At 46.2% G+C, this 16,840-nt stretch overlaps 1 protein-coding gene across 1 annotated transcript in view; it reads right to left on the bottom strand.

Annotated features, from left to right (window-relative positions):
- LOC126195489 (splicing factor, arginine/serine-rich 19) overlaps positions 1–16,840 on the bottom strand; it is a 410,081-nt gene that overhangs the window by 392,715 nt on the left and 526 nt on the right. The window contains exon 2 of the mRNA XM_049934118.1: positions 8,980–9,183. Coding sequence (XP_049790075.1) covers positions 8,980–9,183 — 204 coding nt within the window. The remainder of the gene's footprint in view (positions 1–8,979; positions 9,184–16,840) is intronic.

The following is a 16,840-nucleotide window of genomic DNA, read 5'->3' as shown; positions in this document are numbered from 1 at the left end:
TCCGTACCAGATAGGGTTGATAGAAAAGATCCAACGGAGAGCAGCGCGTTACAGGATCATTTAGTAATCGCGAAAGCGTTACGGAGATGATAGATAAACTCCAGTGGAAGACTCTGCAGGAGAGACGCTCAGTAGCTCGGTACGGGCTTTTGTTGAAGTTTCGAGAACATACCTTCACCGAAGAGTCAAGCAGTATATTGCTCCCTCCTACGTATATCTCGCGAAGAGACCATGAGGATAAAATCAGAGAGATTACAGCCCCACTGAAGCATACCGACAATCCTTCTTTCCACGAACAATACGAGACTGGAATAGAAGGGAGAACCGATAGAGATACTCAAGGTACCCTCCGCCACACACCGTCAGGTGGCTTGCGGAGTATGGATGTAGATGTAGATGTAGATTTTCTCGCATTTACTTTTGACAAAGTTGGTTTATATAATAGAAGTTAAATAGTTTGACGATGACTTGTGTACTACTCAAGTCTAATGATTGTTGGCAAACTTGAAAATGGGCTAAGGCCGAAATCTAGATAGTGGAATAAAACCTGTTGTACAGTCAAATGGCGGTTATTTTTTTAAAATTTTATATGACTGTGGTTCCACACCAAAGTAGGATCATGAAAAGGCATGTGTTCATCTGAAATTTTTTGTTCGGAATCACCAATATTATCACCCTGTATTCCGAGCTTGTACTCTGACTCTGACTGATGATCTCCATGTCGACGGGAGGTTAAGCCCTAATCTTCCTTTTATTACTTCCTTCTTTTCTTTATTTGCTTTCGTAATTACATATTGACACGTCAAATAATACAAGCCTACAAAATTTCTTCTTCTTCTTTCTTCATCGTGTTATGCAACAACGACCTGGGGGCATTTAATAACTGACAGTCTTATTTCACTAATACGAAGTTTTATGGAGTCCATCATTTGACATAAGTAACTAACAGGGCTAGTAATTAGCATTGTTAACAAATAATTAGTTATTAAAATAAGGACAGGCGATCTCTTTTTCAGGAGTTAGTTGACTCATGTGCGCCAGTGGCGTCAATAAATTATTGCAATTGTTGAGGCTCAGTTTCTTGAACGTCTTGGAATTTAACAAGATTCGTGACTCTTGCAGGTGGGTAACTTCCAATTTTATGGCTGCATTACATAGTGTGGTCTGCTGACTGCTGACACGGGAAGTAGTATTCAGATCTGCAAGTTCTAAAGTATTATCATCGCAACACTAGCAGTTTGAAACTTCGACTCTGTGAAGCCGTGCAGGTTAACACTTTCTTCCAATTTATGCTGTATGACGTTGTGGAAGTCTGAACTCTGGCTACCATTATTTTAAAGAGTGAACAAACAAATCCTGGCAAAGTTTCGGCCTCTAGTCATCTCAGAGGCCACCCAGAATCCGTGCCATTCATAGGAAGCCTGTTTCGTTACAGTATCTCCGCCACGCCTACTTTGGCGGCATTCATACATCTGGCTGAGTGTCTTGCGGCTCTACTGGTGTTCCGTGCAGACACAGACACATTTTTAACAAGATAAGTGTCTCATAAAGTGTCGACTCTTGCGAGCAAATAATAAAGGACTAGCCGTCAGTGGTACCCTACTGTCCGTATAACAGAATGTAAGGGCTTCATATTTAGCTGTGGTGCGGCGTAGATCCTTAGTCCATGGCGCTACATTCATGTGCGGTACCGTCAGAGGAGACGGGCTTCTTGAAGCACGCGATCAATAGCTGCGACCGTCCGTCATAAATAATGTCATGGGCGAAGTGAGGATTCAATACTAGTTCTCAAAACTCACGTCATATGCATGAGAGGACATCTTATTTTCAGGATAATGCAAGTTTCACTTCGTGTGTAAATTTACAAAATTTACAAGGAATTTCTGTACTTACATCTACGCAGACCACTGTATGGTGCATAGCAGAGGGTACTTCCAATTCTATCACGTAAGGTTCGTCTGGTTCCACTCGCGTATGGAGCGAAGGAAGTACGCCTGTGTGTCTCACTTCACGTTGCAATAGTCTATTCTTGTCTTGTGTCCCCCCCCCCCCCCCCCCACCACCATACGGGAGCGACATTAAGACAGTTTTAGCATTTTCTTAAATTCCTCACTTAACGCTGTTTCTTGAGACTTTATAACAAGGCTTACAGGGGATTATAGTCGTCTATCTTCAAGAGTATGCCAGTTCAGATTGTCAGCACCCAGTGATGCCTTTCATGGGCCAAATAACCCTGTGACTACTGGTGCTGTGCTAACCACGCACCATACATTCGCCGTTATATGGTTTGAGGAGCCACCTTTTTGATTCTACTACCGCATACTTTCACCCATGTTAGTGTTCGCTGTTGATTATGATACACGACAGACAGTCAGGGGGGAGAGGGGGGATATGGAGGGAGGGAGGGATGGAGGGAAAGAGAGAGAGAGAGAGGGGGGGAGGGAGGGGAATTACAAATACAAACATCACAGTTACATTAAAAGCCCTGTATTCGTTCGGCTGTTCAGTCTGAGATTTAGACGATTTTATATTTTAAGCAAAGAACGGTTTTTCATCTTTTTCCCTTTTCTTCTTGAAAAATACATACGGATTCAAATGTCTGGCAACATCGTACACACTGATTTCTAGAATTTCACTCTTCATTTTGCCACTGGCGTACTGTTCCCTGCGCCCCTATAGGAGTACCTAACACTATCTTGATATTCGTTATTTTATTTCAGTTGAAATTTGTTTAGGTTTATTGGGAAAGGTATCTGCACCGTTAGGTACAGGCTCTTCTGTTCCTTGACATGAATAAGATGACGGAATTCTCCTGCCGGTTTTACTTGTCCAGCGAGTTATTCATTTAGCTCTGTTTCCCTACTCTGCGTTCCCTCCCCTCTGTTTTATCGACGTTCCCATTTTCGAGGTGGCTGGTCACCCTCCTCTTCTTATTAATAGCTGGTATTCTTAGAAATACGTAACTGCATTTTGTTTTAAATCCTGCCTAGACTAACATCATCAGATAGGTAGCTAACACTGTTGACTAAATATGGGGACGGAAGTCAATTAGGGGCCCATTCAAGGAACCATTCGGTCCAAGCATTTAAAAAACCCACGGTACCCCAGTATTTCCACGTATGTGGTATATATTTATCGAAATTTCATCCAGTTGCCAGCTCATTTACAATAATTTCAGTACAGAGGAGATGAGGTGTGTAAATATATGATGGGTACTGGGTGTGTCTAACGTTATTGAACTTTTTAGATCGCAACAGGGCATGCCCAGAAGACGCAAATGTGCAGCATATCGTCATCTTTCGTATTCTAAATGTTGAATCGGAGGGTTTATGGAATTGGAACATCTTACAGACAGACTGTACAGACAGATGGCTGTAGTACAATGACTATAAAACGAGTGTTGATGACATGGACTTACAGCAACAGTATGGAAAGAAGAGGAGTCACAGGTCTTCCGGGTGGATTGCAGCGCGTTAAGATCGTGGGATCGTTCGATTGGCTGTGACAGATGACAACGGCTGAAATCCCAAAAGAGGTCACAGGTAGTGTCACCACGAACCGTCGAGCACAGGATATTCGGAGGTGGGTTGAGACCCCGAGTTTACATGCGTCGTTTACCCCTGGCAAGAGACCACAGACATTGCACGGTGTAGAGCCACAGGGACATACCGTGGTGTTCAGTGTAGAGTCGCGCTTCGGTTTGTCGCCGTCAGATCGGCGCCACCGTGCCTGTGGACAGCCTTGTGTAAGGCTGCAGGAGGCGGTGACTCCAGAGACCTCTATCTCTTCCACTCCAAAAACCATGATGTGGGGAACTACTGGATATGACAACAGGAGTGATTTGGTACTTTTTGAGGGGGGCTGAATGGAAGGCAAGAGAGGTAAAAACTGTTGATATGCCCGTTGTGTCGAAACACTAAATGGTATACTGTAGCAAGGTATTGCAGTACCTTACATTGCACTACATACTACAAACGCTTTGAGCAGTACATGGATCCTTGCTGCGCTGGCCTGACAGATCATGTCTGGGATGCCATAGCAAGCCTCCAGCAAGCAATCTTCTTGAATCTTAACAGCGTGTGCTGTGGACTTTTCAACAATTTATTCATGCTGACATTCCGAGGCTGTTTGCTTCTACGCCACAACACATACAATAGTGTACCCGTATCCTGTGGAGTGGAGAATGAGCTTAAAAAGTTGCTGAAGAGAATGGATGCAATCCCGGCGCATCCATCACCACCTCCGCCAACACCACCTCCTCCCAAACACCCAATGTGGCTTTCGACCTTCCTTCTCTGCTGATGACCAACTCCTCCGCCTCACTCATCTCCTCTCCCTCCAGCTTAACTCCCGTCGCTCCGCCATTTTTGTCTCCCCTGACCTCGAAAAGGCCTACGACCGTGTCTGGCATCCCGGTCTCCTGTTTAAACTCCAAACCTACGCCCTTCCTATCAACTACATCCGTCTGGTGGCCTCCTTCCTCTCCCACCGCCCCTCCTATGTTACCATCCATAATGCCACTTCCTACACCTTCTACCCCTCTGCAGGTGTGCCCCAGGGCTCTGTCCTCTCCTCTCTCCTCTACCTCCTGTACACGGCAGATATGCCCCAACCCCCCCCCCCCTCCAGTACACCTCTTGCAATATGCTGATGACACCGCATTCCTCGCCCTCGCTCCTACCCTCCAACGGTCCCAACGCCTTCTCCAGAATCACCTTGACCTTTTTGCTGCATGGTGTAACCAGTGGCTCCTGAAACTCAACCCTTCCAAGACCCAGGCAATCATCGTAGGTCGTACCACTCACTCCTTCCGGCTCCTGGATTTCTCCCTTACTGTCTGCGCCCGTCCTGTCTGCCTCACCCCCACCCTCACCTACCTTGGCCTCACCATTGACCGTCACCTCACCTGGATCCCTCATCTCCGCTCCATCCAATCCAAAGCCCACAACCGCCTCCGACTCCTCAAACTCCTCTCCGGCCGGACATGGGCGTTGCACCCCTCTACCATCCTCCACACCTACAAATCCTTAATCCGTCCCATCCTCTGTTATGCCAGTCCTGCCTGGATATCTGCCCCCCCCCCTAAATTCTATAAGTCCCTCCACATCCTTGATCGTCATGCACTCCGCCTCGCCTTCCGTATACGCCTCCCATCCCCCACGCGGATCCTCTATGATCTCATTCCTTTCCCCCATCTGCTCCTATTCCTTGAACATATCCACATCCTCTACACCTCCCGCCGTCTTGAACCCCCTCACTCCCTGGTTGCTCCTCTCCTCTCTGATCCCCGCCCCCTGCCACGTCTTCACCGTTGTGTCCCCCCTACCCTCCATCTCTACACCCTACATCTCCTTTCCCAAGGTAGCTTCCATCAACTCCCCCTCCCGGATGATGCCCTCTCTCCCTCCATTTATCCCTCCTATCAACTCTGATCCTCACTCCCCCTCCTTTCCTCTGTCCTTTTCCCAGGCTCCCTCTCCCCCCCTTCCATCCTCTTTCTTCCCACCTCCCCTCTCTTTGCCCCCTTCTCTCCCCTGTGTCCTTTTACATTTCCCGCCTCTCATTCCCTCTCACGTCTGCCCTTCGCCCCCTTTATTAGTCCTCTCCCTCCTTGGTCCCCCACTTTTCGTTTTTTTTCCCTCTCCTCCCTCCTTTTTCCCCCTCCTGCAGGTTCTCCCCCCCCCCCCCCCATCTGCCTTTGGCTCGGGAGTGTCATCTTTGTGCTGCCACTTTCGTGCAGTGTTCTCCAGTGAGTGTTCTACAGTGCGTGTTTTACAGTGAGTGTTCCGTGTTGTGTTTTTTGGGACTTGTTGCGAACGGCCATCATACTGTCGCTGGGTGTGCCTTTTATCTCTTGCGAACAGACACCAGACTGTCGCCGTGTTTTTTAATTGTGTGTCTACTATGTTACTTGTCTGATTCCTGTGTATTTTATCTACATTGCCAACCCCTTTTGCTTTCTGTTTTAACTTTCCGCATTTTTACGCCATTTTACACTTTAAATCACCATTTTATCGCCTGTTTTACCTTGTTTCTTTCTTCTTCCTTTATTTAAAAAAAGTCTGTAGGCTGTAGAGCAGCGTAGAAAGCTGCTGCCAGCCCGTCCCCTTCGGGGGGAATTGAAAATCAAAAAAGAAAAAGAAAAAAAAAGATGGATGCAATTACTGCTGAAGTCCTAAAAAAACATGCGTGGAGACATCCTGCACAGGCTACGTCAAAAGATCTGTATGTCTGGAAACAGGCCAGAGCAGTGGTGCCACTCCATTTTTATACCACTGTTCAAGAAAGGTTCTCCACTTGACTGTGCCTTTATTGGTAAAGTTATGCTCACTATACTGAATTGCTGAAGACCTTCTTACTTCCAGAAATATCAGACGAATAAAGTGAGTTTATTCCAGTCAGGGGACCCCGTGAGCAGATCTAAACATCCAGCAGCTCATAGAGACGGCAAGGGTATATAATGTCAGGCTGTTCACGTCTCATTGTGGGTTACAAGAAAGCTTTCGACAAGGTGAAATGGTCAAAGCTATGGAGTATCCTCAACGAGATGGATATGCCGAGACACCTGCTATAACTGATGTGGCAACTGTATTTTACGAACACAGCGACAGTAAGAATCAATAACACCTTCTCAGACATCTTTTCTCCTAACCCCGGCATAAGACAAGGATGCATTCTATCTACACTATCGTTCAGTTCATGTAGTGTGCACATTATAAGGCATGTTTTTCAAGGCGTGGTTGTATGTGGCAGAAAAATTAACAATATCAGGTATGCAGATAACACTCTGACAACTGAAGACGATCATCAACTGGAAACCATCATGGGAAGGTTGGCTGAACGAAGCAGAGAATGTGGTCTTTAAGTCAACAGCACAAATAGCAAAATGATGATTGTAGATCACCGTAATGACAACAGACCTGAGATCACAAATACTGCTTGTTACGAGGTCTTCAGTCGCTTCGAGTATTTAGGATCTGATGTCACTGATGCCAGAGATTGCGAACGTGAGATCCGTAGGCGCAATTCGATTGAACCGACCGAGGTGGCCGAGCGGTTCTAGGCGCTTCAGTCTGGAACCGCGCGACCGCTACAGTCGCTGATTCGAATCCTGCCTCGGGCATGGATGTGTGTGATGTCCTTAGGTTAGTTAGGTTTAAGTTTTTCTAAGTTCTAGTGTACTGATGACCTCAGATGTTAAGTCCCATAGTACTCAGAGCCATTTGAACCATTTGAACAAGTTCGATTGAGAGAAATGCTACAGTAAAACTCGATCGCATCTGGATGGACACCTCCATCACAGCCAAGACAAATCTCGCTCTCCTCTGATCTTCCCTATCTTGACTTATGCAGCAGAAACCTGGACGATGAAGACGGCGCATCTTTACAGCGTTGATGCTCTGGAAACGTGGTGCTGTAGAAGATTATTTCGAGTACTGTGGACAGCACATCGAACCAATGAGTCGATGGTGAGCCAGCGAATGAGACAGTCGAGTTTTGTCCATCAGAATCAGTTACAATATTTTGGTCAAATTTCCAAAAGGCAAGAGGCAATGGAAAGACCAATATGCTAGGGGGGAAAATCGACAGCTGAAGAAAAAGCGGACAAGCAACGTTACCGTGGACAGACCAGATTAAGAGATTGACCGGGATGGGCTTGCAGAGCTTCATGGAGGCAGGTCAAGGGGCTTACCACGTGATTCCACTACAGCACTCCACTACTGCGTACAGTTAGACCAAGAGACAGAGACAGAGAGAGAGAGAGAGAGAGAGAAAGAGTTGGGGTAAGAAGGGAGGGGGAGACCCTGTGGGGGTACACTTCATACTTGTGTTGATAATGTTATTATTGTTGTGGTTGTGGTGTTTAGTCCGAAGACGTTTGATGCAGCTCTCCATGCTACTCTATCCTGTGCAAGCTTCCTCATCTCCGAATAACTACTGAAACCTACATTTTTCTGAATCTATTGTATTCACCTCTTGGACTCCCTCTACGATTTTTACTCCCCCACACTTCCCTAAAATAATAAAGTGGTGATCCCATGATGTTTCAGGATGTGTCCTGTCAACCGACCCCCACAAATCTCTTGTCTCCTCAATTCTATTCACTACTTTCTCATTAGTTGCATGATCGACACATCTAATCTTCAGTATTATTCTGTAGCACTACGTTTCGAAAGATTGTATTCTCTTTTTATCTAAACTGTTTATCGTCCATGTTTCACTCAGATACAGGGCTACACTCCAGACAAATGCCTTCAGAAAAGACTTCCTAGCACTTAAATCTATATTGTATGTTAACAGATTTCTCTTCTTTAGAAATGCTTTTCTTGCCATTGCCAGTCAAAATTTTATACCTTCTCTACCTCGGCTATCATCAGTTATTTTGCTGCCCAAATGAAAAAACTCGTCTACTACTTTAAGTGTCTCATTTCCTAATCAGCATCACCTGATTTAATTCAACTAATTCCATCATGCTTGTTTTGCTTTTGTTGGTGCTCATCTTGTATCTTGTTTTCAAAATACTGTCCGTTCCGTTCAACTGCTCTTCCAAGTCCTTCGCTGTTTCGTACAGAATTATAATGTCATCGGCAAACCTCAAAATTTTTATTTCTTTTCCCTGAATTTTAATTCCCACTCCAAACTTTTCTTTGGTTTCCTTTGCTGCTCGCTCAGTGTACAGATTGTATAACATCGGGAATAGGCTACAACACTGTCTCACTCCCTTCTCAACCACTGCTTCTCTTTGACGCCCCTCGACTCTGTCGTCTGGTTTCTGTACAAGAGGTAAATAGCCAGTCACTCCCTGTATTTTACCCCTGCTATCTACAGAACTTCAAAGAGAGTATACCCTCAACATTGTCAAAAGTTTTCTCTACGTCTAAGATATCTGTTTGGAATGGAACGATAGTTATTATGTGATGATCTCCACAAAGTGTGATATACGTATAACTGACTTTTGCTTCACGGTCCGTCGTGTACGTTTCATCCCGCACACGCGTTTCTCTCGCTCGATGCGCCGTGTGAGGCCGGCCTCCGCGGCTAGTGGAGTCAGAGCTCGGTCGGCCTCGCCGCCCACGGCGCCGCCCCCGGGCAGCGCGCCCCCGGCGGCCTTGGCTCTCGGACGCCGCCCAGCACTCGCCCGCTGGCCCACGCGCCGCCCAGCAAAACAGCACTGATCGCATCCTGCCGGCTCCGCCTCTCACACGCAGCTTCGTATCTTCCATCAGCTCCCAAGGTGACGGCTGATTGACGCTTTGGCACTATAATGCTTATCCCTGCCGTCACTCACGGCATAGCCACCTGTCATTTCCAAGTCTAATGCTGTGAAGCTTCTCACCGTTCTCTTGACGCCAGACTTTACGTGCCTGTTGATTTCTTGTTAAACATACAGTTTAATGTATTAATACACTACTGGCCATTAAAATTGCTACACCACGAAGATGACGAGCTACAGACGTGAAATTTAACAGACGGGAAGAAGATGCTGTGATAAGCAAATGAATAGCTTTTCAGAGCATTCACACAAGGCTGGCGCCGGTGGTGACACCTACAACGTGCTGACACGAGGAAAGTTTCCAACCGATTTCTCATGCACAAACAGCAGTTGACAGGCGTTGCCTGGTGAAACGTTGTTGTAATGTCTCGTGCAAGGAGGATAAATGCGTACCATCAAGTTTCCGACTTTTATAAAGGTCGGATTGTAGCCTATAGACCTTGCGGTTTGTCGTAGCGCGACATTGCTGCTCGCGTTGGTCGAGATCCAATGACTACTAGCAGAATATAGAATCGGTGGCTTCAGCAGGGAAATACGGAACGCCGTGCTGGATCGCAACGGCCAGCAGTCGAGATGACAGGCATCTTATCCGCATGGCTGTAACGGATCGTGCACCCACGTCTCGATCCCTGAGTCAACAGATGAGGACGTTTGCAAGACAATTACCATCTGCACGAACAGTTCGACGACGTTTGCAGCAGCATGGACTATCAGCTCGGAGACCATGGCTGCGGTTACCCTTGACGCTGCATCACAGACAGGAGCGCCTGGGATGGTGTACTCAAGGACGAACCTGGGTGCACGAATGGCAAAACGTCATTTTTTCAGATGAATCCAGGTTATGTTTACAGCATCATGACGGTCGAATACCTGTTTGGCGACATCGCGGTGAACACACATTGGAAGCATGTATTCGTCATCGACATACTGGCGTATCACCCGGCGTGGTGGTATGGGGTCCCATTCGTTACCCGTCTCGGTCATCTCTTGTTCGCATTGACGGCACTTTGAACAGTGGACGTTACATTTCAGGTGTGTTACGATCCGTGGCTCTACCCTTCATTCGATCCCTGCGATACCTTGCAGTTCAGCAGGATAATGTACGACCGCATGTTGCAGTTCCTGTACGGGCCTTTCTGGATACAGAAAATGTTCGACTGCTGCCCTGGTCAGCACATTCTCCAGACCTCTCACCAATTGCAAACGTCTGGTCAATGGTGGCCGAGCAACTGGCTCGTCATAATACGCCAGTCACTACTTTGGATGAACTGTGGTATCGTGTTGAAGCTGTCCACGCCACCCAAGCTCTGTTTGACTCAATGCCCAGGCGTATCAAGGCCGTTATTACGGCCAGAGTTGGTTGTTCTGGGTACTGATTTCTCAGGATTTATGCACCCAAATGTCGTGAAAATGTAATCACATGTCAGTTGTTGTATAATATATTTGTCCAATGAATACCCGTTTACCGAGCGAGGTGGCGCAGTGGTTAGACACTGGACTCGCATTCGGGAGGACGACGGTTCAATCCCGCTTCCGGCCATCCTGATTTAGGTTTTCCGTGATTTCCCTAAATCATTCCAGGCAAATGCCGGGATGGTTCCTCTGAAAGGGCACGGCCGACTTCCTTCCCTAATCCGATGAGACCGATGACCACGCTGTCTGGTCTCCTTCCCCAACCAACCAACCAACCAATACCCGTTTATCATTTGCATTTGTTCTTGGTGTAGTAATTTTAATGGCCAGTAGTGTACATCTCTCTCTCTCTCTCTCTCTGTCCCCTACTGTCTCCACTGTATTAGAAATTCCTCCACAATAGTGTATGTTTCATCGTCACTCGATCCTGCATCTGATGGGAGAAGCTGTTCACACAGTCGACTTACTCGCGAGGCGCACAGAAAGACAGCCCGCGGCGCGTACTTCACGAAGGTAGGCCTGCGCTCGCTCAGCTCAGCGGACAAAATCCGTCTCTAAACCTGTTAACTCGCAACTGGTCGTGTGCGTATTAACGAGAATTGCATCTTCTAGTGGAATCTGCTATCATGAGGTCTTACTGATAAACAGTGCTACAACAAAATTTAATTTAACATCAATACTAGAGGCTTGTTTATAGCATTTAGTTTCTTGTGCTTAACAGCCGTAATTTCATACAAGAATTGGTGCCTTAAGCAAATGATAATCATTTTGGCATTTTAATTGTATTGTAACCCAGAGCAGCCGTAACAAATTATAAGTAGTCCTATGGACTTCCGATCATTGTAGGATTAATAACATAATAGCGGATTCCAGTAGAAGACGCAATTCTAGTTTGTACGTACATACCCAGTTAAGAGTTAACAGGTTTAGAAACGTAGTTTGTCTGCTGAGTTGAGCGAGCGAACGAGCGAGCGCAGGCCTACCTCCGTAACACCAGTTTCCCCGCGTGTGAGTGGAAGAAAACGAGGAAACTGCAGAAACATCAGATAAACATTTCACTCGCAGCAATTTAAGCTGTCCTGTTAGGTTCCTGCCCAACCACACCTTCGGAAATCGTGACATATTCGGAGAAAATAGCCAAATATTTGTCATCACAGGCAAGTATACAAACGTCATTGCTGTTCGCTTCACACGCAGCAGTCAGAAGTCACAAAATCGAAGAAACTCTTTCGCCAGATAGTACGCTCTTATACAGGGTGCATCATAATTAATGGCGTAAACACATACAGTTGAAAGTACACGATACTAGAAGCAAAAAACATAGGGTCGAAAATGTATACCTTAAGAGTTACGAGCAATTTTTCATCTTCGATACTGTGAAGCATATCTCTTCTACTGCAAGCTCTTTGCTTTCCACATTTTGAGAAGTAGTAGTATGGACAGAAACAAGCAAAAAATATCCAGCAAACATGTGCTCTAAAATGCATACCTTAAGAGTTATGAGCACGAGCTCATCTTCGCTACTCCAAAACACAACTCTTCTAATGAACAATTGCTCAAGGCAGGCATTCAGCTTTCAGTGTTTTTCAACCTAGTACCCCTGACCACTTTTACTGCCGATGCGTAATAAGCTCACATTTAATTGTAAGAAACAGTATAAAGAGTGATGTAATTACTATGAAATTACAACCCTCAGCTGCTTACAGACGTTGACATATGTCAACGGGGACAGATGAAAATGTGTGCCCCCACCGGGATTCGAACACGGGATCTCCTGCTTACATGGCAGACGCTCTATCCATCTGAGCGTCTGCCATGTAAGCACGAGATCCCGGATTCGAGTCCCGGTCGGGGCACACATTTTCATCTGTCCCCGTTGACATATGTCAACGTCTGTAAGCAGCTAAGTGTTGTAATTTCATAGTCATTTCATTCTAACGAGCTGCATGGTCACCGATGGTATCTGTTTTTTTTCGGACATGTCCGAAAGAACAGATACCATCTTCGTATATATATAAAGGGTGATGTGTTTGTGATTTCAATGCGCCGGCCGGCAGGAGCGGCCGAGCGGTTCTAGGAGCTACAGTCTGGAACCGCGCGACGGCTACAGTTACAGGTTCGAATCCTGCCTCGGGCATGGATGTGTGTGATGTCCTAAGGTTAGTTAGGTTTAAGTAGTTCTACGTTCTAGGGGACTGATGACCTCAGATGTGAAGTCCCATAGTGATCAGAGCCATTTGAGCCTTTTTTTTTTCAACGCACCGTTGCCTTGAAACGGCATACTGCAAGTTATAATTCAAAAACTTCGAAGTAAACGAAATCAGTATGTCGTCTGTCCCACTGAGTGAACGTCATTTGGACGTCACTTCCCACTAAGCCAGGTGTGGCTTGCCACTAGCTTTTGCCGCATCTCATTTGCTAGATTACACAAGGAGATTGAGCGTGCTAACCACAGATTTCGTTTGTGCTCGCTGCCCAGCGTCGCTTGCAGGGCAGCAAAGCAGGTGGTAATTTGTGTAACGTCTTCTCTGTGATCTTCCTTTATCGAGTGCACGCTCCCTAGCGTTGTTAAGTGCACAGCCGGTGTCTATACTGAAACTGTTATCACACAGTGTGGCGCTGCAAGCAACGCTGGAAGCAAGCACAAACATAATCTATGTCCGCAGAGACCGCACTATCATCTCCGAGCCGTAATTTAGTCATACTGAGGCAGTCCACTGCGCCAAAATCTGAGAACCTCGCCAGGATTTCACGGCATTTAAGCTTAGCCTCTGACAACCATAACGAAGGCAGTCGAAAGTCTGGGATTGTATTCGAATTAGAAGCGGCAAATTAACAGACAATTTTTTGTCACAGGACTCTCTCGCGAAATACTTCGTAGACAACATTACAACTGTTGTTATTGGTGAAGTCATTATTATAGACATCTTTGTACAGTACTTCTTTAAGGAAGCAGTACTTTACACACTTGAAACAGCGGAATTATTCCGCCTCTGTATCTGAGTGGTCAGGGCGTAGGAACAAGATGTTCACTACTGGCTATTAAAATTGCTACACCACGAAGATGATGTGCTAGGGACGCGAAATTTAACCGACAGGAAGAAGATGCTGCGATATGCAAATGATTAGCTTTTTAGAGCATTCACACAAGGATGGCGCCGGTGGCGACACCTACAACGTGCTGACATGAGGAAAGTTTCCAACCGATTTTTCATACACAAACAGCAGTTGACAGGCGTTGCCTGGTGAAACGTTGTTGTGATGCCTAGTGTAAGGAGGAGAAATGCGTACCATCACGTTTCCGACTTTGATGAAGGTCGGATTGTAGCCTACCGCGATTGCGGTTTATCGTATCGCCGCATTGCTGCTCGTGTTGGTCGAGATCCAATGACTATTAGCAGAATATGGAATCGCTGGGTTCAGGAGGGTAATACGGAACGCCGTGCTGGATCCCAACGGCCTCGTATCACTAGCAGTCGTGATGACAGGCATCTTATCCGCATGGCTGTAACGGATCGCGCAGCCACGTCTCGATCCCTGAGTCAACAGATGGGGACGTTTGCAAGACAACCACCATCTGCACGAACAGTTCGTCGACGTTTGCAGCAGCGTGGACTATCAGCTCGGAGACCATGGCTGCGGTTACCCTTGACGCTGCATCACAGACAGGACCGCCTGCGATGGTGTACTCAATGACGAACCTGGGTGCACGAATGGGAAAAACGTCATTTTTTCAGATGAATCTAGGTTCTGTTTACAGCATCATGATGGTCTCATCCGTGTTTGGCGACATCGCGGTGAACACACATTGGAAGCGTGTATTCGTCATCGCCATCTTGGCGTAATACCCTCCGTGATTGTATGGGGGCCATTGGTTACACGTCTCGGTCACCTCTTGTTCGCATTTACGGCACTTTGAACAGTGGACGTTACATTTCAGATGTGTTACGACCCGTGGCTCTACCCTTCATTCGATTCTTGCGAAACCCTACATTTCAGCAGGATAATGCATGACCGCATGTTGCAGTTCCTGTACGGGCCTTTCTGGATACAGAAAATGTTCGACTGCTGCCCTGGCCAGCACATTCTCCAGATCTCTCACCAATTGCAAACGTCTGGTCAATGATGGCCGAGCAACTGGCTCGTCACAATACGCCAGTCACTACTGTTGATGAACTGTGGTATCGTGTTGAAGCTGCATAGGCAGCTGTACCCGTACACGCCATCCATTGCACTTGCTGGTTGCTCTATACAGGATGGTCCATTGATCGTGAACAGGCCAAATATCTCACGAAATAAGCGTCAAACGAAAAAACTACAAAGAACGAAACGTGTCTAGCTTTAAGGGGGAAACGAGATGGCGCTATGGTTGTCCCGCTAGATGGCGCTGCCCTAGGTCAAACGGATATCAACTGCTTTTTTTTTATAATAGGAACCCCCATTTTTTATTACTTATTGGTGTAGTACGTAAAGAAATATGAATGTTTTAGTTGGACCATTTTTTTTGCTTTGTGATAGATGGCGCTGTAAGTCACAAACATATGGCTCACAATTTTAGACGAACAGTTGGTAGCAGGTAGGTTTTTTACATCAAAGTACAGAACGTAGGTACGTTTAAACATTTTATTTCGATTGTTCCAATGTGATACATGTACCTTTGTGAACTAAACATTTCTGAGAACGCATGCTGTTACAGCGTGATTACCTGTAAATACCACATCAATGCAATAAATGCTCAAAATGATGTCCGTCAACCTGAATGCATTTGGCAATACGTGTAACGACATTCCTCTCAACAGCGAGTAGTTCGCCTTCCGTAATGGTCGCACATGCATTGACAATGCACTGACGCATGTTGTCAGGCGTTGTCGGTGGATCACGATAGCAAATATCCTTCAACTTTCCCCACAGAAACAAAACCGGGGACGTCAGACCCGGTGAACGTGCGGGCCATTGTATGGTGCTTCGACGACCAATCCACCTGTCATGAAATATGCTATTCAATACAGCTTCAACCGCACGCGAGCTATGTGCCGGTCATCCATCATGTTGGAAGTACATCGCCATTCTGTCATACAGTGAAACATCTTATAGTAGGAAATCAGCATACATTGCACCATTTAGATTGCCATCGATAAAATGGGGGCCAATTATCCTTCCTTCCATAATGCCGAACCATACATTAACCCGCCAAGGTCGCTGATGTTCCACTTGTCGCAGCTATCGTGGATTTTCCGTTGCCCAATAGTGCATATTATGCCGGTTTACGTTGCCGCTGTTGGTCAATGACGCTTCGTCGCTAAATAGAACGCGTGCAAAAAATCTGTCATCGTCCCATGATTTCTCTTGTGCCGCGTGGCAGAACTGTACACGACGTTCAAAGTCGTCGCCATGCAATTCCTGGTGCATAGAAATATAGTACGGGTGCAATCGATGTTGATGTAGCGTTCTTATCACCGACGTTTTTGACATTCCCGATTCTCGCGCAATTTGTGCGCTACTGATGTTCGAATTAGCCGCGACAGCAGCTGAAACACCTACTTGGGCTTCATCATTTGTTGCAGGTCGTGGTTGACGTTGAACATGTGGCTGAACACTTCCTGTTTGCTTCAATAACGGAACTATCCGGCGAACGGTCCGGACACTTGGATGATGTCGTCCAGGATACCGAGCAGCATACATAGCACACGCCCGTTGGGCATTTTGATCACAACAGCCATATATCAACACGATATCGACCTTTTACGCTATTGGTAAACGGTCCATTTTAACACGGGTAATGTATCACGAAGCAAATACCCTCCGCACTGGCGGAATGTTACGTGATACCACGTACTTATACGTTTGTGACTATTGCTGCGCCATCTATCACAAAGCGAAAAAAGTGGTCCAATTAAAACATTCATGTTTCTTTACGTACTACACGAATATGTAATAAAAATGGGGGTTCCTATTTAAAAAAAAACGCAGTTGATATCCGTTTGACCTACGGCAGCGCCAGTGGTCCAATTAAAACATTCATGTTTCTTTACGTACTACACGAATATGTAATAAAAATGGGGGTTCCTATTTAAAAAAAAACGCAGTTGATATCCGTTTGACCTACGGCAGCGCCATTTAGCGGGACAACCATAGCACCATCTGGTTTCTCCG

Source organism: Schistocerca nitens, chromosome 7 (assembly GCF_023898315.1).
Source record: "Schistocerca nitens isolate TAMUIC-IGC-003100 chromosome 7, iqSchNite1.1, whole genome shotgun sequence".
Taxonomy (NCBI): domain Eukaryota; kingdom Metazoa; phylum Arthropoda; class Insecta; order Orthoptera; family Acrididae; genus Schistocerca; species Schistocerca nitens.
The sequence above is the reverse complement of the archived record's forward strand: the minus strand, read 5'-3'. Positions and strand labels throughout refer to the sequence as shown.